The 19,854-nt window shown below is 46.0% G+C and overlaps 1 protein-coding gene across 8 annotated transcripts in view; it reads right to left on the reverse strand.

Annotated features, from left to right (window-relative positions):
- The window catches only part of ATXN7L1 (ataxin 7 like 1), a 203,564-nt gene that overhangs the window by 36,537 nt on the left and 147,173 nt on the right, over positions 1-19,854 (reverse strand). For all 8 annotated transcript variants that reach the window (XM_075909853.1, XM_075909983.1, XM_075909922.1 and 5 more), the window contains 2 exons: positions 14,237-14,520; positions 1,144-1,226 (listed from right to left, as the gene is read on the reverse strand). In XM_075909853.1, coding sequence (XP_075765968.1) covers positions 1,144-1,226; positions 14,237-14,520 — 367 coding nt within the window. The remainder of the gene's footprint in view (positions 1-1,143; positions 1,227-14,236; positions 14,521-19,854) is intronic.

The following is a 19,854-nucleotide window of genomic DNA, read 5'->3' on the forward strand; positions in this document are numbered from 1 at the left end:
GGGAGAAGCGGAGCCGCATGACTGGGGAGCTTTGTCTCTGAGGAGCCCTGGCAAGGCAGCACTGGCAATCATGGTCCCCGGGGATCTCCAGTTGGGTGGGGGAGAAACGGGCCCATGAAAGCTGGGGAGCTCCATTACCGGTGAGCCCTGGCTGGGCGGGGCAGCAGCGGGACCAACAAGCGGGGATCCCCAGTCGGATGGGGCCACCGAGATTAGGGAACTCCATCCCCCGGGAGTTTGGCTGGGTGTTGCAGCAGCAGGATTGGTGAGTGGTAAAAGTGGGGCAGCCAGCAAGCCCCGTCCCCGGGGATCCTCGGTGGCTGGGGAGAAATGGGGCCACAGTGGCTGGGGAGCTCTGTCATCGGGAGCCCCAGATGGCCAGAGCCCAAGTCCAAGCCCTGCAGGCTGGAATCCAGTGGTAGTGGGTCTGGAGCAGAGCCAACTGCAGGGAGAAGGAGCATCCTGGGAGGCCAGTGGCAGGAGACCTCCCCATATCTGGCAAATTCCGCTATTCAGGATGGGTCAGGTCCCGAGGGTGCTGGACAAGGGAGGTCCAACCTGTACTAAAATTCTATCTAGAGCACAGTAATTGCAGCCTTCCTGCTACCTATTTATTTACCATAAATAATTACATATGGTTGGACTGGCAAATGTATAAGTATATATCAAGTATATATTCAAGCACATTGCCCTGTTCCCTTCTACAGACCAACAGCAGATGTGTGTCTTACACTGTTGTTTCAGTCATTGTGAGTCTTTTAGCCATGTAAGCAGCTCTCAAATAATTTATAATACATTTCATCTTAACTATAAGTAGACCATGTAACAGTGCTGATGCATATATTAACCACAAATCAGTGTTTCAGCAATACGACTGAGTGCATGTAAAGAAACTGTAATGCCCTTTGCATCACAAATAACAAGGAAAACCTTCTTTGTCAAAAATATCAGTGGAATGATGTAGATGCTCTGATTCATCAAAGAAACAGAATAGAATTACTTTAGCAAGAATTACCTGTGGATAGTGTCTGAATACCATACCCATTGTCTGTAAGACAGGAGCAGGTATGACCTCTCAAATTACCGTGGTGGGATTTTAAACTACAACAAAGCATCTGATATTTTATCTTCTGAGAAAAGTACCTTGCAGGTGAGTGATCTTGTGCAAGGTTTCTTTGTTTCAGGATCCAGTACTCCACAGTGTTTATTTGGGTCAAATTCTCTTTCTGTTTGGGAAAAAAGAAAAGAAAAGATTGTCTCAATAATACATGTTTTTAAATAGATGTGTCAATTAAAATTGCTTCCTAGAAAATATGTAATTTTGTAAGGGGCTGCAGTAAGCTGTGCCTAGTTATTCACCCAGGCCCAATTTGAATCATCCTGACCTACACCAGTGAAGCATCTCTTGTACCACATGCATGGCTGAGACAATTCTGTTCTCTCCTTTCCCTGCACGTGGTTCCCATCAGTAAAAGCAGGATTTCATTTACAGAATTCAGAAAACTTGCTAGTACATTAGGGAACACTTCACTTGACAAAAGTGAAGTAGTCTTTTGTGAGTAGTGTCACTATTACAAGTCAGAGATATGGGCAAGAGAATGGGGCTTGACAAAAGGGTCCAAGTACCAGAGTAAGCGAAGTATCTGAGTTAAATCCTACTACAGTAGAACCCCAGAATGATGAACACACTGGGAATCAATGTTGTTTAGAACCTTGAAATGTTCATAACTCTGTACAAAATATTATGATTTTTCTTTCAAAAGTTCACAATTTAACATTGATTTAACACAGCTTTGAAACTTTACTGTGCAGAAGAAAATGCTGCTTTTTCTTTATTTTGCAGAAGTTAACATTTAACAGAGTATTGCACAATATTTGCCATTTTTTGGTTGCTGCTGCTGCCTGATTGTGTACTTCAGGTTCCAAATGAGGTATGTGGTGGACTGGTCTGTTCGTAACTCTGAGGTCCTTCTGTAATGACTACCACTGTGGCCACTAAGGCAAACATTTTCCATATATGACCATTGATTTTCTGTCTCTGGGTATGTCTACACTACAAAGTTAGTTCGAACTAACGGACGTTAGTTCGAACTAACTTTCATAGGCACTACACTAGTGCTCCGTTAGTTCGAATTTAATTCGAACTAACGGAGCGCTTAGTTTGAACTAGGTACACCTCATTCCACGAGGATTAAGCCTAGTTCAAACTTACTAGTTCGAATTAAGGGCTGTGTAGACCCTTAATTCGAACTAGTGGGAGGCTAGCCCTCCCCAGCTTTCCCTGGTGGCCACTCTGGCCAACACCAGGGAAACTCTATTGCCCCCCTCCCGGCCCCGGAGCCCTTAAAGGGCCACGGGCTGGCTACGGGGTTTGTGCCAGTTGCAAGGCTGCCAGCACCCGTGCCAGCACACCCAGCAGCTGACACCCCATGAGCCAGCGACCCGATGCCCCCCACCCCTTCCCCTCTTCCCGGGACCAGCCTGGCGGCTCCCAGGACCCTGCCCGGGGCCACAAGAGGCAGGCGCCCGCGTGGTCTAGTGCCGAGATCGTGGACCTCATCGAGGTTTGGTGGGAAGCCTCCAATGTCCACGATCTTCACACTAGCCACAGGAACGTGGCAGTCTATGGCCGCATGGCTGCCAGCCTGGCTGCCAGCGGCCACCAGCGCAGCCGGGAGCAGGTGCGCTGTAAAATTAAGGACTTGCGGCAGTCCTACTCCCGGGCCTGCCTGCCAGGGGCCGACCCGGAGGCGTGCCCCCACTTCCAGGCTCTGGACCGCATCCTGGGGGCTCATGCAGTCCCTCACCCCCGGGAGGTGATAGACCCCGGGGCAGAGGGACCGCTCCCAGAGACGGAGGAGGAGGAGGAGGAGGGCTCCGAGAGCCAGGAGCCTGCCGGCAGCCTGCTCAGGACTCCCAAGGCACCTCACAGAGCCGCTCGCCTGTGTCATCAGAGGCCGGGGAGGCGTCCACATGTGAGTACCATCATGCTCCCCTTATGTGTACGGGGGGCTGGGGTGAGAGGGAGCCCAGGGACCGTGCGCCTGGGCCTTGCCCACCACGGAGCAGCAGCTGGGGATCCTGCAGGGGCCCTGGCCTTGCAGAGGGGAGCTGGGTTTCACACACCTGGGCCCCTGGGGTAATTGACTGCTGTTCTTGTTTCACCACAGCCGCAGCACCTGGGCCTGCAGGGCGCACCACCCCGCCTGCAGCAGCTGCCCGTGCCCGGGCAAGCAGGAGAGCCAGGAACCAAGAGGACTACCAGAGGCGGCACCTCCAGTTCCTGGAGCACCAGCTCCGCACCCAGGACCACTGGGTCCAGGAGGACCTGAGGCTGCGCCGGAGGAGCTTGGAGGCACTGGAGGAGCAGGGCCGTGCCCTGCGAGGCCACCTCCAGAGCCTGCTCGACCGCTTCCCAATTCCTCCTGCTCCGGCTCCTGCTCCTGCTCCCCCTCCTGCTTCCTCTGCTCCCCCTTCTGCTCCTGCTCCTGCTTCCTCCACACCCCCCGTCCCTCCTGCCCCACCCTCCACAACCATTCCCCACCAACGCCCCCGGACCCGCAGTGTTGCGAGACAGGAGAGGCAGCCAGACTCCCACCCCTGAGCTTTCCTTTCCCTTCCTCCCTTCCCTCCCCTTCCAGCTCCCTCGTCCCAGGTTTCCCCCTCTCCTCTCCCACCCTCCTTCCTCCCTCTCCCCACCCCAGTTATGTTAAATAAAAAGACGTTTTTGTTTGAAAAACAGGTGTCTTTATTTGACAGTAGGTAGGGAGGGGAAAGGGGAAGGGGGGTAGGGTGGAAGAAGGCCCCAGTGGGGCATGCAGGGAGAGGTCAGTCCTCCTCCTCCACCAGGAAGCTCTCCCGCAGGGCTTCCCGGATCCGGACGGCCCCCTGCTGGGCTTCCCGGATGGCGGCGGTGCGGGGCTGACCGTAGTGGCCAGCCATGCGGTCAGCCTCAGCCATCCAGGCTGGCAGGAAAGCCTCCCCCTTTCTCTCACATAAATTGTGGAGCACACAACATGCTGCCACCATAGAATCATAGAATAATAGGACTGGAAGGGACCTCGAGAGGTCATCGAGTCCAGCCCCCCGCCCTCAAGGCAGGATCAAGCTCCGTCTACACCATCCCTGACAGATGTCTATCTAACCTGTTCTTAAATATCTCCAGAGAGGGAGATTCCACCACCTCCCTTGGCAATTTATTCCAATATTTGACCACCCTGACAGTTAGGAATTTTTTCCTAATGTCCAATCTAAACCTCCCCTGCTGCACTTTAAGCCCATTACTCCTTGTCCTGTCCTCAGAAACCAAGAGGAACAAATTTTCTCCTTCCTCCTTGTGACACCCTTTTAGATATTTGAAAACCGCTATCATGTCCCCCCCTTAATCTTCTTTTTTCCAAACTAAACAAGCCCAGTTCATGAAGCCTGGCTTCATAGGTCATGTTCTCTAGACCTTTAATCATTCTTGTCGCTCTTCTCTGTACCCTTTCCAATTTCTCCACATCTTTCTTGAAATGTGGCGCCCAGAACTGGACACAGTACTCCAGCTGAGGCCTAACTAGTGCAGAGGGAGGGATATTATGCTCGGCCAGGTCCAGACGGGTGGGGAGGCATCGAAAGCGGGCTTTCAGTCGCCCGAAGGCCCCCTCCACCACGATGCGGGCCCTGGTCAGCCTGGCATTGAAGGCCTGGCGGGAGGGATTGAGGTGCCCTGTGTACGGCTTCATCAGCCACGGCTGCAGTGGGTAGGCGGCATCCCCCACCAGGCACACGGGCATGTCCACGTCCCCGACCCTGATGTGGCGGTCGGGGAAGAAGGTCCCGGCCTGCAGCCGCTGGCACACGGAGGAGTTGCGGTACACCCGGGCGTTGTGTGCTTTGGCGGACCAGCCCACATTAATGTCCGTGAACTGTCACCGGTGGTCACACACAGCCTGCAGGAGGATGGAGAAGTATCCCTTGCGGTTTACGTAACGGGACGCCTGGTGTTCCGGGGCACGGATGGGGATGTGCGTCCCGTCGATGGCCCCCCCGCAGTTGGGGACGCCGAGGGCGCCGAATCCCCGGATGACGGCGTCCGGGTCGGCGAGGCGGACCACCCTGCGGAGCAGCACCCGGTTGATGGCCTTGACCACCTGCAGAGAGACACAGCAAAGCGCCAATCAGAGGGGCGCCCAGGTGGCTGGGAGCATTCGTGCCCTGGCAGTGCCCCGCACCCCACTCCTGGAAGCAACCCCCCTGGCGGCGTGTAGTACAGCCGGGACAGACCGACCCCTCCGGTGCGGGGCGCTTTCACCTCCTCCCGCCCCCTCCTTTGTCCCTGGGGTGGCCCATCCCCTCCTTGCAGCCCCCTTTCCCCCCGGCGCAGTGGCCGATGAGTGCCATACCTGCATGAGCACCGCTCCGACGGTGGATCTCCCCACGCCGAACTGGTTCCCGACGGATCGGTAGCTGTCCGGCATGGAAAGGTTCCAGAGGGCGATGGCCATCCGCTTCTGGAGGGGGATGTCGGGCCTCATGCGAGTGTCCCTTCTGCGCAGAGCAGGGGCGAGCCACTTACAGAGCTCCAGGAAGGTGTCCCTCCTCATCCTGAAGTTCTGGGTCCACTGTCGGTCTTCCCAGCGCTCCAGGACGATGCGGTCCCAGCAGTCACTGCTGGTGTCCAGACGCCAGATGTGGCGGGGCACGCCGGTGCCGGGGCACCGCCACGGCTCCTCCACGGCCCCCAGGGCGGCCAGGTGGAGAGGCAGGGGGCTGACGTGCACCAGGTGGTGCCAGGCAGCCTCGAGCCATTGCTGGCAGGCTTGCAGCAGCAAGTCCAGAAAGTGCACCAGAAAGTGCAGGGCGAGCTCTGGCTCCATGTTGCCACCTGCGGCGGCGGCCCCGAAGGGAAGCACCGACACAGACGGGCACAGAGACCAACGCTTTGCTGTCCCTCGGCGAGGTTGGCAAGCAAGCAGGAAAAGCTGAGAACTGGCTGTCCGGGGGGGGTCCCTTTAAGCACGAGCCTCAGATAGCCTCAGACAGCAGCCACACAACGCAACTACTGACCTGATGCCCTGCCAGAACCGGTTTCAGCTGCCCTTAAATGCGCCCCTGCATCCAATCAGTGTGGACGCGCTAGTTCGAATTAGCAAAATGCTAATTCGAACTAGTTTTTAGTTCTAGATGCGTTAGTTCGAATTAGCTTAGTTCGAATTAACTAATTCGAACTAAGTTAGTTCGAATTAGCGCTGTAGTGTAGACATACCCTCTCAAATCTTTGGGTAGCCAGCTGAAGACACCTACTACTGACTCTTTGCTGCAGCTCCCAGTTAAGTTCAACTGGGAGTAGCAAGTGTGTAGAATCTCTGAAGCATCAGGCTAATAGATATCTCAAGTTGTGCACTAAAAAACTGAATCACTCATAATTATAAGCTACATTTGAAAGTTTTGGCCTAAATCTGTCTCTTCTTCACTAGTTGTAAAAATGGGTTTACTTATTTTTATTTTCCTATTCCACAGGAGCACTAAGAAGCTAACTTAAAGTTTGCAATCCATTTTGAAAAGAAAAAGAATCTCCCTGAGTTCCAAAAATTATTAGCAATACTAAACATCCATTGAGAGATTCATTTTGGTTTATTTAATGCTAACTGTACAAGATTTATATATTCTATTATATTTCATTTTGTACATCTCACCCAGAATTTAAGTATAATGGGTTTACACTTCCCTTCCCTCTGTTTTGATAGATATATGCACAGCTATGTGTATTCTACTGCCACATACATAATGGAAGAAACAGCTCTGTCATTTAACAATTTCCTCAACTCTAGATTCTAGAATTGTGCAATTTTCAGAATGCCACTGGTAAATTCTTTCAATATACAGAAAGCCTTTAATTTAAGATTTAGAAATGATTTATAAACAGTAAATCTCAACATCCCAGCTGAGATAGGTATGAATTATCCATATTTTATAAGCGGGCAAACTGAGGCACTCAATGAAGTTATGAGACTTACTTAAAGCTAGCTGCATGTCAGTGGCAGAGCTGGGAGCAGAATGTGATTTCTGACTCCCACTACTTGAAACAGATATACAACATTTGCTTCCTAGATAGACTAGTGACTGACAGATCTGAGTACTGAGTTACACATATTTTAGTAGTAAACAGAATGTTAAATCAGTATTTATGTTGTTGGCTCCTGGTTAAAGGGACATGGCAGAAAGGGGGGGAGGGGTACAAGGCATTCCAGAGCAGGTGCACAGCACTATTTCTGTGGTCAGCACCATCACTGTTAGAAAACCACAATGGCAATGAAGTCTGCCCTGAGTTGTGGACGCTGCTGTGGCCCTTGAGTGTACAGTAAATAAGATGAAACTCCAAAAATATTCTTAATACATCAAAATATATGTTCACAAGCCAATCGTATGAGTCACTTAAGTTATGTGATTAAATGTATAGACATCGTTGTAGGCTCATTTACATAATCTCCTTTTCCCCTGACTTTAAAATAAACTGTACTGACAAACTGTAACCAAAAAGAACTAGGGATGTAAGAGAGTAGTCAATTAGTCAACTACTAGCATTCCTCCCCTCCTTGCTGCCTCTATATCAGAGGTAGCGGGGGTGGAGAGAAGCAGGAGCCGATGCTGGGGGGAGGGAGGGGAGCAAGCTTAAAAGCCGGTTCTTCCCAGCCCTGTCTCTGTCTGCCATCCTGCTGCCTCTATTAGAGGCAGCAGCATGGGGGGGAGGGGATGCTGCTTTGGCAGCAGCTCCTGTCTGCGGGAGGTCCCAGCTACTAAATTTAGGAGCCAGGTGGGCAGGCAGCCCAGCTCAGTCTCTGCTCACACTAGGTTGGGGACCAAACCCTGATGTGGCTCTGCAATTTAAAATGCAATAAGAGCTGGGGGCAGGCTGCCTGGCTCCTACTGCCTTTTAAATTGCAGAGCCTCAGCAGGGTTTTGTCCTGCCATGATCCAGGACTGAGCTGGCTGCCTTCCCCTACCGAGTAATTCAATAGTTGATACAAATTCTATTGACTACCCAATTACTGAAATAACCTAATTTTAACATCCCTAAAAAGAACCACAAGAGAAACTCAAATATGCCTTCAAGCAAAAAGCCGGAGTGAACAGACAAGCCTTGCCATGTGCCCTGAACTCAGTAAGGGTATGTCTACACTACCCTCCTAGTTCGAACTAGGAGGGTAATGTATGCATACCGCACTTGCTAATGAAGCCCGGGATTTGAATTTCCCGGGCTTCATTAGCATAAGCGAGGAGCCGCCATTTTTAAATCCCCGCTGCTTCGAACCCCGTGCAGTGCGGCTACACGGGGCTCGAACTAGGTACTTCGGACTAGGGTGCCTATTCCGAACTACCGATACACCTCGTTTCACGAGGAGTAACGGTAGTTCGGAATAGGCACCTAGTCCGAACTACCTAGTTCGAGCCCTGTGTAGCCGCGCTGCACGGGGTTCGAAGCAGCGGGGATTTAAAAATGGCGGCTCCCCGCTTATGCTAATGAAGCCCGGGAAATTCAAATCCCAGGCTTCATTAGCAAGTGCGGTATGCATACATTACCCCGCTAGTTCGAACTAGCGGGGTAGTGTAGACATACCCTAAGATCAAACTGTGGGACCAACATAGAAGCATATTCAATAACCAAGAGTGCTCCACTCAAAACATTAGCCCTCCAGCCTCAGGAACACACCAAACTGGGAACTGTCAGAAATTCCTGACTGATAAAACTACAAGGATGGAATATGAGGAAAAAGGCAGTGCCTAAAATAGCCAGGTCCCAAAACAGGTAGGGCTACAGAATTGTAAACCAACATCCTGATTCCCAGTCAGAAAAACTAGAAGCCTATGTGACCTATAGAGCAATGACATAATACATTCCATGCAAGGAACACTGCTAAGTAAGCAGATAAACCACATTTTCTCCCGTTGAGCTAACTTTCCAAGAGTGGCCATGTATACTAAATTGCTCCATGGTGAAGTCCATGTCTAAGAGGAAAGATCACCACCTTCTTGCCAAGCTATGATAAAAATAGAGTTCTTGGATTCCCAGTGTCCATTTTGTCAAGTCAGAGTCCTGGTTGTAAATGTGATCTTGGATTGTCAAAGATCTGCTTTGGCATAACTGGGCATGCTGCAGGGTTGACATACTGAGCCTCCAAAATGGAAGAGTTAAGCATTCCTCTGGGGAAGCTGCAGTGGGTGTCTTAGAGGAACACTGGCCTCAGCAGACTGAAGAAGAGGGAGTAAGGACTACAACCTATAGCCACAGCTTGCAAATTAGCAGGTAGTCTTATTTAGATGGGCCTTTAGTTCTCTAACTTTGGCCATATATCGGGGCTGGAATTGAAAAAGGTTATTTTTCCCAGATTGAGTTCTTCCAGTCACCCTTAGAAGACCCTGAGCCCCCAAGACTGCCTCTCGTAGCTCTCCAAGCTGGCTGCCTCTCTCCATGCCCAGAGCTTTGCCACAGGGAGGACAGCATCCTCACTGACTACCTGCAACAAGAGCCAGCCATCAGCTGCAGAAAGAGCTTTATCCTCACTCAAGGTTATAGGGCAAAGAGAGAGAGAGCAGGCTCTGAGAAGGAAGTAAAACTGATGAAACAAACAGTTTAAGCCATTGCCAGGACTGAAAACCACAAGCCCTGCCGCAGCAAGAGATAGAGACAAATATGAAAACCCCCCTGTTCACTGTGCATAAAACGAGTATATTAAGTCCTGGGTATACTGCAAAGAATCATTCACTAGCCCTCCATTCATTAGCTCAGCCTGTGCCAGATAATGTACAACAGTGGTCAGAAACCAATGATATTGAGGGACAACCTGTATAACACACTTTGGGTACGTCTAAACTAGCCCCCTAGATCAATCTAGGGAGGCTAATGAGGGCGACCGAAATTGAAAATCAAGCCCAGGATTTAAATATTCTGTGCTTGATTTGCATGTTCCCGGCCAGTCACCATTTTAGAAATTGACTAGCCTGAAGTAACTGCCCGTGTCTACACGCGGCAGTGAAACGGGATTCCGATTTAAAGCCCTAACTCAAATTAGCTGGTATTCCTCCTGCAATGAGGTTTTACCAGCTAATTTGATTTAGGGGTTTTAAATCAGAATCCTGTTTCACTGCCATGTGTAGATGCGGGCAGTTACTTCGGGCTAGTCAATTTCTAAAATGGCGACCGGCTGGGAACATGCAAATCAAGCGCGGGATATTTAAATCCCGGGCTTGATTTGCAATTTCGGTCACCCTCATTAGCCTCCCTAGATTGATCTAGGGGGCTAGTGTAGACGTACCCTATGGTTCTAGACTGTGATGACCTCTTCAGAATAGAATAGGGGTAGAAATGTAGCCATGTTAGTCTGTTGTAGCTGAAACAAAATACAGGTCTATGTAGCACTTTAAAGACTAACAAGATGGTTTATTAGATGATGAGCTTTCGTGGGCCAGACCCACTTCCTCAGATCAAATAATGGAAGAAAATAGTCACAACCATATATACCAAAGGATACAATTTAAAAAAAATGAACACACACAATTTGTCCTTTTCATGTGTGTTCATTTTTTTTAAATTGTATCCTTTGGTATATATGGTCATGCCAATTTTCTTCCACTATTTGATCTGAGGAAGTGGGTCTGGCCCACGAAAGCTCATCATCTAATAAACCATCTTCAGAATAGTTATTCACTGTAATGACTGTACATATGCAGTAAATATGTATAATTCCAACACTGAGGTGTACAACACTAGTAGTCCTCTGTGGAGCAAGGCTGAAAGCTCAGAGACTGAGCCCATCAGCAAGTGCTTGTCTGGTAGCTTGTTAGCTTGAATTAGCACACTTGGGTTACTCCACAGGAGCTAGCCTAGGTCAACTGAGAGTGGGGTGAGAGCAATCACATTGCAAAACAACACTCTAGCTACACCGAGTGATCAGATTAGAAGATGATTGTGATCTGCTGCATCCCCACTGCATTATTAGTTTCAGCATCAGCAGTACAGGAGCTTCAATCCAGCTCCCTTACCGGCTTGCTGTCCTGTGTCTACTTAAAGGTAAAACCCGAGTTACAGCTTGAGCAAACAGTGCAGTGAAGACAAGCTCCCATTGCCCAGAAAAGAGAGATCTAAGCAGAATTTGTAACTAAAGCGACTCAAAATTGTCATGTTTTCTCAAGCCATTCTTTCTATTGGTATCTTAAAGTGTTTTCTGGCAGGACCGAATGCTAAGGTTGCCAGATGGCTTTCAAAAAAATACCGAACACACATGATCTCAGAACATGAGTGTGGGGGTGGGGTGGGGCGGGGCGGGTCTGGTCGGGAGGGGGTCGGTGGGAGCAGGGCTGAACGCGGTAGTGGGGGGATGGCCGGTGGGAAGCAGGGCTGACCAGGAAGAGGTTGAGGGGAGCAGAGCTGGCCGGGGGGGAACTGGCTGGTGGGAAGCAGGGCTGGCTGGAAGGAGGTCGGGAGGAGTTGGGCTGACCTGGGCTCACACAGATCCTGGGGTGCTGCCCATCCCACGCACAGTCCTGGCAGGGTGCATGGGCGAGTCCAGCCTCGGGGATTCCACCCCGCCCCCCTTCTCTCTACTGTGTAGCTGCGTACTGCCTGGCTGGTAGACACGCTCATGCAGTACGCAATTACATACTGATACTCATGATCAGGGCTCGACAAATCGCTGTTTCTTCTCGCCCGTGGCGAGTAGATTTCAGCTGGTCGCCCCGTTCACCGGCAGCGCGCACATGCACAATGCGGGACTTGCGCATGTGCAAAGCAGGGCTGGTGATTAGATTTTGCTGCCGTTTGTCAAGCCCTGCTCATGATAACAATAAAACTTACTTAATTTGAAAATTTGTTTCCTAATTTGTTTTCCGGACAGAAAGCTCAAATACCGGACTGTCCGGTTCAAAACCGGACACCTGGCAATCCTACCTAATGCATAGTATTTGTTCACCAGAATCATAAATTAGATCCTAGTAAATGAAACTTTAGTTTAAAAAAGATAAATGATTTGTTTATGCTAAATACTTTCCACTTTATTGAATTTTGATAAGGTCAGTTACAAAATTTTAGGACAGAAGTTTTCCTGCATGCCACCTCTTGAACTAGTTGAGAAAGAAGACACCACAGTAAATGCTTTAGCGCAATGCCACTGTTCATACTACACACAGTCTTAGAAAACACATCTTGCCTGGTTTTGGAATCAAGTAATTTTAACAAGATCATAAACACTATCAAAGATGAGAAAATTAAAAAGTCTAAAAATCCTGGGTTATACTTTAAATCAAGTGCAAATATAGAATTCATCTTTATAAATTAATTTATAACTCATAAGCGATGTCACATCACACATTTGGGAAACAGAATCAACTAACTTTCTATCAAGTGCAGAGCCTGATGTGGATAGCACTGCCAATAGCAAAATTAGACTGTCAATTTATACAAGGAATCTCCTGCCCAAATCTCAGTGGAGGTATAGACCTTGTGCAGCTTCTGATGCAGTAAACTTGATTCAGTTACTTTTTCTGGAAAAATCTAGCACAGGCATTTTGTTCTCCTTCATTTAGAACAAAAATATGTTTTCTGCTTTTGGGGGCAAATTCTCTGCCCACAGTCCTGCAACTTCCTTGGATCAGCTCTAGGGAAAAATCCTCCCCCAAGGCTATAAGGCAGGAGGCATTTTGTAATTGCTACTGAATCCTTAAGTGACAGTTTCTTCCATGATGCTTTTCTTGCTCCACTTTTGGATTTGCAGACTGACAGATCAATAGGCCCATATCCTGCCTTCTCATCACAGATAAGGCTATGCAGGTCATGACCAGTGTTCCCTCTAAGCTACTCAGCAGCACAGTTTCACAGGTGATTAATCAGCCCTGCCCAGTTAAAGGCGCAGGGTTCTATGCACTGAACTGACTGACTAGGCAGCATGTACAGGATGGGGCTGATTAATCACCCGTGAAGCTGCCCACCTTGACGGAACACTGGTCATGACCACAGCTTGTATGGCTTCCCCAAATCCTACTTCCTCCTCGCTATTAAGAGAAACCAGACACCAGTTTTGTTGTGTGTGCGCAGGTACCTAAAGCATCTGTTGAGTCAGTGCAAAGTGATGGGAAAAAAAGCTAGAAACATGAGAGCTTTTTTTCTTCAGATTATCACCAAGGTGAATCATCACTGGGTTTTGTCATCTGCTACTGTCCAATTTGTAAGTTCTCAGCAATTTTGAGTTTACAAATTACAATAATGCAGAATATAACTAAAGAAAGCAAACCATTGTGACATCAGAGGTAACTCAACCAGTCATCACCCTTACTCTATAGCTAAAATGCATGCACATTTTCATTGGCTGAATTGGGGACACTGCATACCTTATGCGATCCAACTACCATGCCCATATACCCAATTGCCACCTGCACAAACCAGCACCACTCATATAACACAACCAACATGCACAACTAACCCGTACTCACATAGTCCACTGACAAGACATACACCTCTTATTTTCAATCCCCACAAACCAACATACTTCTCCTAGCACAACACAACCCCCACATAAATCAACACAATCACCCACACAACAACAAAACCAGCATATGCAATAATCCCAAACATCACTCTGGAGGCCTACAATGTCTGTTGAGTCAATATGAAGTGATGAAAACAGCTACAAGCAAGGTAGAGAGTTTTTCTGTTTCAGATTTCACCAGATTCAATCATCACCATGATTCTCAGTCTGTTATTGGCCCATATTTAAGCTCTCAGGCACTTTTGGCTGTTTTACAACTTGATGAATTGCAGCCATCTGACAGCATGGGTTCTCAGCTACAAAATTCATATTAATGCCTCAAATCTCACGTATTCAACTGGAGTGATTTGAAAACATTACTAAGTCTTCGTAAATTGATTATTACACTGATCTTACAAATTTGTAAAATACGGCTGAAATAGACAGCTTGTTGCCTTTTATTTTATTGCATTTATTCCCTAGATATTCTACGCTTTATATGCTGGGCAACTGAGGACAAAGAATTAAACACCAGGTTAATTCTAAGCCCAAATGAACTTTTATTTTGTAAAGGAAATATGTTATCCATATGGCAAGAGCATGCAAGTCATATTAAAAACAGCATCCTACAGAAACATAGCTACAGCATATAACAATATATTACTCCTCAGCTGCAAAAATTATTAATGAAGAATGATAGACTATCTCAAAAGGCGCACTACAACATCACTCACCTGAAAGTCTTTTGTAAGGCTTGTTACTGCTTTTAGTGCCGTTTTGGTGTTTCTTGTCTATTGAAGGAGCTAGAATTCCTTTGCCGTTCAGAATCTTTTCTGGTGATGGTGATACTGACTTAGATGTCAAAGCAGAATTAACCAAAGTTGGAGCAGGTATGGTGGATGAAGAGGCTGAGGAGGAGGTGATGGTGGTAGTGGTTGCAGAATTCATTTTAACATTGGCACCATCTGCCTTCACTAGGTTAGGAATTTTCTCTAGACTGACTACAGGAACAGGAACACTGCAAAACCAAAGAAAGAGTCTTCAAGTTGTATTTTCTGTATGACAGGATTTATCGTTTTTGACTTAGTCTGCATTTTATTTTGAATTATACAGAGTTATATATGAATTTCTAAATTAAATCACATGATTTCCTTGGACCAGACTAAAATGAGATACCTTGCAAACATGTAATATCTCTTTCAATCAGGTATTTACATAAATGGCCATTTTCAAAGCATGAAGTTTTGAGAACCAATTGTAAGGATCAAGCTATGTATTTTTCCTTTTTAAGATCAGTTTTCCCCACTATTTATAATTCCTCTTTAGAATCTTGAAATTTAAAATTAGGCTTTTTATATAAAGATTTTATCTCTCCATACTTTTTTTTTGGCTGTACAGAGTTCATCATGATTGTATGCTTTGCATTGGTAATATTAACATTAATAAATATCTGCAAAACATAGAATCATAGACAACAAGAACTGGAAGGGACCTTGAGAGGTCATCGAGTCCATTCTCCTGCACTCACAGCAGGACCAAGCAGCATCTAGATCATCCCTGACAGATGTTTATCTAACCCACATGATAAGTCACATGATAGAGATTCCACCACCTCCCTAGGCAATTTATTCCAGTGCTTAACCACCCTGACAGTTAGGAAGTTTTTCTTAATGTTCAACCTAAACATCCCATTACACAATTTAAGCCCATTGCTTCTTGTCCTATCATCAAAGATTAAGGAGAATAATTTTTCTCCCTCCTTCTTGTAACATGCTTTTAGATACTTAAAAGCTGTTATGTCCCCTCTCAGTCTTCTCTTTTCCAAACTAAACAATTCCAGTTATTGTAATATTTCCTCATAGGTCATGTTTTCTAGATCTATAATCATTTTTGTTGCTTTTCTCTGGACCTTCTCTAATTTCTCCACATCTTTCCATAAATGTGGCACCCAGAATTGGACACAGAACTCCAGTTGAGACTCCCAAAAGTTTACAGGTATTTGGAGTACTAGAAGGAAAGAGGTCACATTTTGGACTTGGTAACTTTAGCAGTCTCTCTTAAGATATATTACAAACCCTGATGAGTTTAGCAAACCCTAAAATATATTTTAATATTTTAAGAATTAATAACTAAACTATTGTTTTTCTTTCTAGAATAAGCTCAGCAATAATTAGCTCTGTATAATTTGATCTTTCTAAATGTATTTTTATGGCATTAACAAATGTAACATTCTAAATTCAATAGCAAGAAAGAGAGCAAGACTGGATTTTTTTTAAAAAAAAGTTTAATACAAAAGTTTATTTTAATCCTAAAATGCTTTCGCTTTACTGGTTGACATGCAGATGAGCAGACATAAAGTGAAGACATACACTTTTTGTCCATGCAACATCGACCCTCACACTGCCTGCCAACTTCCTACCTCCAGCTCAGAAAAGCCAATCCCAGGAAAGCCAATCCACACAGAAAACATTCATGAGGAAAAGGCACAGAGCTTTAAACCCAGGCCTTGTTAAAAGGCCACAATGAAAACATCTCCATTATTCCCTCCTCCTCCCACCCTCTTTGAGGCATTCTCTTGCCAGACAAGATGTGCTTAACTACTGCTTCAGCAAATTAATCCAGATGGCACAGAAATTCTCTGGTGATGCTCTCAGGGGCATTATTCCACGCAGAAAACGGACTGACCTTGAAATTCAAGAGCTATTCCTAAATATGACTAGAAGGGGTTATTTGTGTAGCAGATCAAATCTTAACCAGAAAGCATGAGTTTCACCTCTGCTGCTTTCTCAGCCTCTGCTTGCTTAGTTAAGAACATAAGAACAGCGATACTGGATCAGAAAAATGGTTCATCTAGCCCAGTATCCTGTCTTTCAACAAGGGTTGGTTCCAGAAGAGAATAAGGCAATTTATTGTGTGATCCATACCTTGCTATCTATTCCCAGCTTCTGGCTGTCAAGAGCTGTAGGGACAGCCAGATTATGGCATCAAGCATGTAAGCATCTTTGATGAACATGTCTTCACGAAGTTCTCTCTTTTTAGAACCCTGTTATAATTTTGACCTCCATCTCATCCCCTGGCAACAAGTTCCACAGATTGACTGTGTTGTATAAAGAAGTATTTCCTTATGTCTGTTTAAACCTGCTGGCTATTCATGTCATTGGATGACTCCTCATTCAAGTGTTATGTGAAGGGATGAATAACACTTCCTTATTCACTTTCTATACACCTGTTATACCTGCGTCACATCCCGCTCCAGTGTCTCTTTTCCAAGATGAACAATTCCAACTTTTTAATCTTTCCTCATATGGAAACAGTTCCGCACCCCTAACCTTTTTTGCTGCCTTTCTTTGTACTGTTTCCAATTCTAATTCATCTTTTTGAGATGGGACAACCAGAATTGTATGCAGTATTCAACGTGTGGTCATACCATGGACTTATATAGGGGCACTATGATATTTTCGTCTTATTATCTATCAGTTTCCTAACAGTTCCTAACATTTTGTTAACTTTTTTGACTGCTACTGTACATTGAGCTGATGTTTTCCAAGAGCTAAGCATGATATCACTTAATAAAAAGATCTTGGAGTCAACAGCTAAGTTAGAACCCTGTCATTTTGTATGTACAATTGAGATTATATTGTCCATGTGCACTATTTTGCCTTTATCAACACTGAATTTAATTTGCCATTTTTTTTCCCAGTCACTTGGTCTTGTGGACTCCCTTTATTAACTCTTTTCAGTCTGTTTTGGACATAACCATCTTGAGTAATGTTGTATCACCTGCAGACTTTGCCACCTCACTGTTAGACCCTTTTTCCAGATCATTTATGAACAGGTTGCTCAGAACTGGTCCCAGTGCAGGTCTTCTCTTCACTGTGAAAACTATCTTTTCCTACCTTTTATTTTCCACCTTGTAAACAGTCTCTGATCCATGAAAGAACCATCCCTTTTATCCCACAATTACTTACTTTTAAGAGCTTTGGGTGTGGGAACCTTGTCAAAGGTGTTCTGAAAGTCAAAGTACACTATATGCACTGGACCACCCTTGCCATATGCTATTTGCCCCTTCAAAGGATTCTAATAAACCAGAGAGGAATGATTTTCCTTTACAAAAGCCAAGATGCTGTGTTCATCTATATGACGGATAATTCTATTTGTTGTAGTTTCAACCTATTTGCTTGCTACTGAAGTTAGCCTTACTGCCCTCTAATTGCCAGGACTGCCTCTGGACATATTTTTAAAAAATCTGCATCACATTAGCTCTCCACTAATGCAGCGGTTCTCCACAGGGGGTCTGTGAGCCCTTTCAGTGGGTCTGTGGAGCACCGCTACTGAAAGAGGGTGCTCCTACTTCCAGTGCCTCCTATGTGGCTGAAGCCAGGAACGGCATTGGACTGAAATCCTGAAGCCTGATTTCCCCTCCTTGCAACCAGGAGCAGTGTGGGGCTAAAACCTTAAGCGCTTCCCCCCTAACCCCCACCCAGGAGCCTCATCACTGCAGTAAGAAACCGTGGGCCTCAGGGCAGAGTTGAGGGGGCACAAAGGTGTTTTCCCCCAAACTGCAGGCCTTACCCAGAGTGGGGCAGTTCTTGGGGCAGCTCTGTCCTTCCCCCTCATCTCCTCCTATCCCTCAGCCCTGCCCTTTTGCCAGTTCTTAGGCAGGAAGATGGAGCCAGGCTGTGAGGCACAGCTGCTCCTCAGGCTGCAACCATGACATTCCTCCATCTGCTGCTGGTGCCTGAGGTTGGGGTTACTCCTCAGCTCCCAGCCCCCTTTGACTCCTCATGCATCTAGTCACAGCTGCCCCGGCAGCTCCAGGCCCATCCATTTCAGGCACACAGCCCCAGACAGATGGGTGGTCTGAAAAAAAGTGGGCAAAACTGTAGCATAACTTATATCCTAACTGCATTCAACAGATGTGTAAAACAAGTGTAAATTACACCCAAAGCGTACCCCCTATAGCTGCTTTTACGGTTATAGCCTTACTTCTACATTACCATAGAATTTGGCCCTCTGTGTGTGTACCTTTCCCCAACTCCCTGAATTTATTCAGTGAAAAGGTAAGATACTATTTATATAAAAGTGACTTCTGGGAAATGATTGAACTATAGTAATATAGGAACACAGGAAATCATGGCCAATTTAACCCAGAGTCAAGTAGTTTTTGTTATGTAAAAATAAAGCTGAATAAGCCTTCAAGGCACTTTTTATTTTTATAAAGAAAAATTTAAATACACTAATGATAAAAAAGGGCAAAAATGTCCCCCAAAATAGATTATTTAAGTATTAAAATAATGGAGTAAAATTGCTAAAAAAATGACTGAGAACTTACTTGTTTTAGATATGTAACTCAGAATTACAAAGTCTTGAATGCACCTGGAGCAATGAGATAATTAACAAAGCCCAGGAGGGGATACTAGCGTGGGTGAATTTCAGACCACCAAGTCAAACCAGAGAATAGGATAAGTTACTCCTTAAACACCTTGGCTACGTCTACATTGGCATGATTTTGTACAAAAGCGGCCGCTTTTGCGCAAAAACATGCTGCCTGTCTACACTGGTGGGGAGTTCTTGCGCAAGAACACTGACGTTCTAATGTGTGAAATCAGTGCTTCTTGCGCAAGAACTATGATGCTCCCGCTCAGGGATAAGCCCTCTTGTGCAAATGTTCTTGCTCAAGAGGTCAGTGTAGACAGGCAACATGAATTTCTTGCGCAAGAAAGCCAGATGGCTAAAATGGCCGTCGGAGGGAGCTTTCTTGCGCAAGAGAGTGTCTACACTGGCATGGATGCTCTTGCGCAAAAGCACATCTCTTGCGCAAAGGCACATGCCAGTGTAGATGCTCTCTTGCGCAAATACTTTAACGCAAAAACTCTTGCGTTAAAAGTATTTGCGCAAAATCTTGCCAATGTAGACGTAGCCCTTTTGTCTGTAAAGTTAGGAAATAAAATGTGTGATGTTATGGGGGCCTTTAATCTTGGAGACATACTACAAGTCTCATGTAGCCAGAAGTAAAACATCATTAGTTTCTAAAAATTATGTATAATTTTCTAACACTAAAGGTATTGCATTCAACATAAAATTATTATCTTGGACTTCATTATGATAGACAATGATTAATCAATCACTGAGCTTAATGCTGTTGGCTGTTTAGCGACTAGAAAACTATTGTGCTTCTCCAAGAGATCATTGATACAAATGGTGTCTCATCTTTTCACAAGGGCTGTGAAGCAATTAAAAATCAATAGTAAATTAACTGTGAGATTTAAAAAAACTGGGATTAAAGAATAATAGAATACCATTTAAATATTTGTGAATGTTTTCTATATTTTCAAATATTTCAATTTCAGTC

The sequence above is a fragment of the Pelodiscus sinensis genome, chromosome 1 (assembly GCF_049634645.1).
Source record: "Pelodiscus sinensis isolate JC-2024 chromosome 1, ASM4963464v1, whole genome shotgun sequence".
NCBI classification, from domain to species: domain Eukaryota; kingdom Metazoa; phylum Chordata; order Testudines; family Trionychidae; genus Pelodiscus; species Pelodiscus sinensis.